This window comes from Toxorhynchites rutilus, chromosome 2 (assembly GCF_029784135.1).
Source record: "Toxorhynchites rutilus septentrionalis strain SRP chromosome 2, ASM2978413v1, whole genome shotgun sequence".
NCBI lineage: Eukaryota > Metazoa > Arthropoda > Insecta > Diptera > Culicidae > Toxorhynchites > Toxorhynchites rutilus.
In genome coordinates this window covers 135569616-135573965 of record NC_073745.1, presented here as the reverse complement: position 1 = coordinate 135573965, position 4350 = coordinate 135569616, and the positions used below count along the sequence as shown (strand labels likewise).

At 38.0% G+C, this 4350-nt stretch overlaps 1 protein-coding gene across 1 annotated transcript; it reads right to left on the bottom strand.

Annotated features, from left to right (window-relative positions):
• Window positions 1-2526: 2526 nt before the first annotated feature.
• LOC129764433 (uncharacterized) lies at window positions 2527-4005 on the bottom strand. The gene is made up of 4 exons (XM_055763503.1): window positions 3837-4005; window positions 3438-3529; window positions 2936-3134; window positions 2527-2871 (listed from the first exon to the last, which is right to left on the bottom strand). Exons 1-4 carry the CDS (start codon window positions 3988-3990, stop codon window positions 2657-2659), a joined length of 660 nt encoding a protein of 219 aa, XP_055619478.1. The 5' UTR covers window positions 3991-4005; the 3' UTR covers window positions 2527-2656.
• Window positions 4006-4350: the final 345 nt, after the last annotated feature.

Genomic DNA, 4350 nt, shown 5'->3' with positions numbered 1-4350 from the left:
CGGGATGCCAGAAAATGTGCTAAAAATTAACTTTGGGTGTAGTAATTCAATCCATTCATAATAATTTCCTTGCATTGATAGAAGAAATATATAACATCTATAGTTAAAACGCAATATTGTCATTTAAAATGCGTTTTGAACATACTTAACAACTGAAATGACGCGACGAAACTTAGGACCAGTTCCTCGTTTCGGCTATTTTGAATGTTTTTTCGACCGATTTTTGAAGAAAAATTATGCCTTAAAGCGAGCCTCCAGAAAGATCCCTTCAAGGCCTCGGAAAGATCCGGAGTGAACTGAACTTGTCCGTGAGTGCCCGGACAGTTCAGCGGCGGCTGGTGGAGAAGATAAAAGCCCCCGGAAGGTCCCTATGCTGAAGTCGAAGCATCTGAAGGCGCGGCTGAAGTTCGCGAAAGCCCACTTCGATTTGACCGGTCCGGAGAAGGAAAAACAGTGGTGAATTATAAATATACAAGTATACTGTGGTCGGATGAAACAAAAGTAAACCTCATAGGCTCGGACGGAAAAGCTTAGGTTCATCGCCCGCTTACATGTCATAGTATACCACGCATCGCATCGCCGCTTACATGTCATAGTATACCACGAAGACATTCAAGCATGGTAGGAGGGAATATTATGGTGTGTGGGTGTTTCTCCTTGTACTGGGTGGATAAGTTGATAAGACCTCTACGTCCAAATCCTAAGGGATGTTATGCTGTCACTCGCTGAGTGGGAGATGCCTCTGAAATGGCAGTTCATGCAGGACAACGATCCTGAGCACACCGCCAAGACCGTCAAAAAGTGGTTCAAGAAAAGTCGATGTCATGGAGTGGCCAGTACAATCACCGGATCTAAACCCTATAGAGAACTTATGGGAGCTCGTGAAATTTATTTTTTTCTCAAAGTTTTGTCACTTTCTATAAAATTATCATTGATAAATCGATAGGTTTTCATTCAACCCGAATGACAGTTTTTTTTGACGTAGGACTACGTCTTTCATTTCTATACCGGGGTGTAAAATCAAAGTATCGAAAACGAAAGCGTTACGCCGGAGACCGAGATTTTGAGCGTTAATAGCTCCTAAACAACTGAACGAAATGGTATGATAAACACTTCATTTGAAAGATAAAATGTCTACGCGTTCTATATTTGTTACTTTTTTATCCAAAAACTTGTTTCAATAGTCTTAAAATTGCTTTCAAAACAGCCTATTGAAATCACCAATCGGTATATAAGCGTGCGCCGCTCGGAAATCCACTCAGTTCTAATTGAACAGCGATTGGAGCATGTTGTCGCTGTTGTGGTAAAGCTCTTCGTGTTTATCATGAAAGCACGGATGAGCGGTGTCACCAAGAACCTGTTCGTGCACCTTAGGCCAGAAGGGAATCCATCAGGAGGAGAGTGATGCCACAAACGGTTCCCCGGGAAGACATCGCTACACAAACATACACGCGCGGAATTCTTTCCGTTTGGATGCCATTCAGCATCGAGAAAGTTCCGGAAAGATCTAATCATTTCTGAAAAATAATCTGCCAGTTCCTCTGGGAATTTAAAAATACATTTATGTGAAAGAGTTTATTTGAATGTTTTCTATCCATGTAACACTGTGACCAAATACATTTGGTTTTGTGATTCTTCAATCAATCGCAATTAACAGGACAGCTTCTGAAGATTATTCTTCCCCATCAGTATGATTTTTCCGTATCCAATATTGTATGCGCCCGCAATCGATTATTGCTCAGTCGCCGAAAGTTCCGAGCTCAGAGAGTTCATTCCCCTCTAGTTTGCCTTCCAAATTGCCATCGTAAACCACGCCTTCTCTCGATTCAATCACGCACAAAAAGCATACTTAATCGATATTCTGGTGGTGACATCGACAAGACAATATCGTTGCTGAGGGTGCTGGACGGCGAAGGATCGAGATCTGCCCTGAAACGCAAGCAGTTTGTTTGAAACTGTGAGGGAACACAGAGAAGCCGATCCTTCAGGAGAAGAGAAGGTGATCATCGAAGCAGCTACTACACACACACATACACGCACAGAATTCTTTCCGTTTGGATGCCATTCAGCATCGAGAAAGATCTGGAAAATAATCTGCCAGTTCCTCTGGGAATTTAGAAATACATTCATGTGAAAGAGTTTATTTGAATGTTTTCTATCCATGTAACACAGTGACCAAATATGTTTCAATCAAGTGCTATTAACAGGTGGTTATCGAATTAGAATTAACCACTGGTGGGCTTCCAGTATCGAGGAAAATGTGGAAATATCTAATCGTTGCTGGAAAATAATCTGCCAGTTCCCCTTGGAATTGAAAATTACATTCAAGCGAAAGAGTTTATTTTAATGTTTTCTATCCATAAAATATCCATATAATACATTTGGGTTTGTGATTTGTCAATCAAGTACAGTTAGCAGGAAAGCTTCTGAAGATTATTCTTCAGAACAAGGTTTTTCGTATCCTATATGGGATGCATAAAACCTTGTGCCTCCAACGTAACGCTCTCGTTTTCGAAGTCCCCCAAATATTCATTTATTCATTCATTCAGAATGGATTTAGATTCAACTTCAAACAAATGATCTCTAAATCAATGGTAGTCTTACGTCACCCTTGCGGTTATACCATAGATATAACCCACTTCCTGTTTTATTGAACTTAATCATAATTGAACTGCAACAAATTATTGTCCATTGCCATTGAAAAATTATGTTTTCCTACTGCATTTTTTCCTGTTATGCACGCCATTATTATTTTTAGTGCATGGGGAAGATATTTTTTTTTGAAACTCATATAATAGGATTGGTCGTTCTGCTCGCTCCTAATGTATTCAACTACGCCATTCAGAATCCAAATCGCATGTGTGAAGAATACTGAAATGGTGGATTCGATAAATAGCTCATTTGAAATATTGTTTGATTCATGTTTTATACGTACGTGTAATTACTGTTGTAAAAAAAATGAACAACAAAGTCACGGCTATGACTATAGCGCTGTTTTCTTCTACTCTGTTATATGAAGCTCGATCGCCAACTGATAATCCTGCCATGATGCAGCCAATGAACAAGCCCAGTACCATTAGAACAAATGCTATTGTTATGTAGAACATGTGGCACTTCACTAAAGTGATGTTGCGCTGTTGGAAAATGTACATAGTTTCGATAGGAACATAAGAATGATAATGATATATACAAAAAAGATGTGAAAACGGATTCAGCTTCTGATCCGATTTGAATAATTTACAGAATGCCAGTGTAAAATGCATTCATCTAGTTACAGACAAATCTTAATTCAGTGTAATGTTAAATAATTGGTAGCTTTATTATTTTGGTAAATCAAACAACATCAATATCTAGTTATTGTTCCATCTTCTACTAATAATAAATAGAATGGAATGGAATTAAATTTGAAAAAAAAAATAAAAAAAAATAATACGCACCATTTTTAGTCCTAGCAACAAGCACAGGTCGAATATCATGGAATTTATTGCTACTATAAGAGTGGTCACGCTGGTAACACTCATATTGGTACCTGTAATCATAATGCCATCATTAGTCATTTTTAACGCATTCCATCACTTATTACTGTTCTAGTATACCGGTTCCTGCTAAGTTTTTTTAAAATATAATTCATATGGATTGCACAAACAATGAGAAAACTATAGATCCAATCATTACATGCATATTTTTCAAAATTATTCTTGTTATTTTTAATTGGTAAACTTAATCGTCGTACTATTCAGTTTTCGCATAACGTAGGCGCCGAAAACATATACATCACTTCCACTAACATGAACCGTATAGTAATATTTCGGTACACAGCGACGGCAAGTACTCACTTATGACTTTGTAACGACCGGAATCATCGATTACCCATTCGTATCCAGTGGCTTTCAACGTGTGACTTGAATTAATGATAAGCAAAAGCGAGCTAATCAGACACAATCCAACATAAATGTAGCCCATAATATGGAATGCATTATTCGAAACCATTATGCGACAACAAGTACACTGTCCAGCACTAGAACACGAACTGATCACAGTTGAACTTGAATCAATGTCTGTACCAGCGTTGCCAATGTTCCAGTTTAAACTGGTTTCTTCAAGTTTTTTTTTCTCGATCCAATCATCCAGTTGAATCCTGAAAGCTTCCAGTTTTTTCTAATATTATTCAATTTTATCAAGTTTTTATATGCGTGCTTCAGTTTTACCCATTGTATGTAAAATGAACTTACAATGCATAAATAGTATCCCTCCCTCCATTTTCCTATTGGCCGACCAATTTTTTGTTGACATTTATCGTTCAATCGATCCAAGCTGTACTTGCCTTTGTTGCATTAATTTCGGCTACTT

Coding starts and splice junctions, on each gene's coding strand:
- LOC129764433 (XM_055763503.1), bottom strand. CDS start 3,990: ATGGTTTCGAATAATGCATTCCATATTATGGGCTACATTTATGTTGGA. Junction 3,530..3,836: donor CGGTCGTTACAAAGTCATAA/GTGAGTACTTGC, acceptor TTATGATTACAG/GTACCAATATGAGTGTTACC. Junction 3,135..3,437: donor TGTTGCTAGGACTAAAAATG/GTGCGTATTATT, acceptor ATTTTCCAACAG/CGCAACATCACTTTAGTGAA.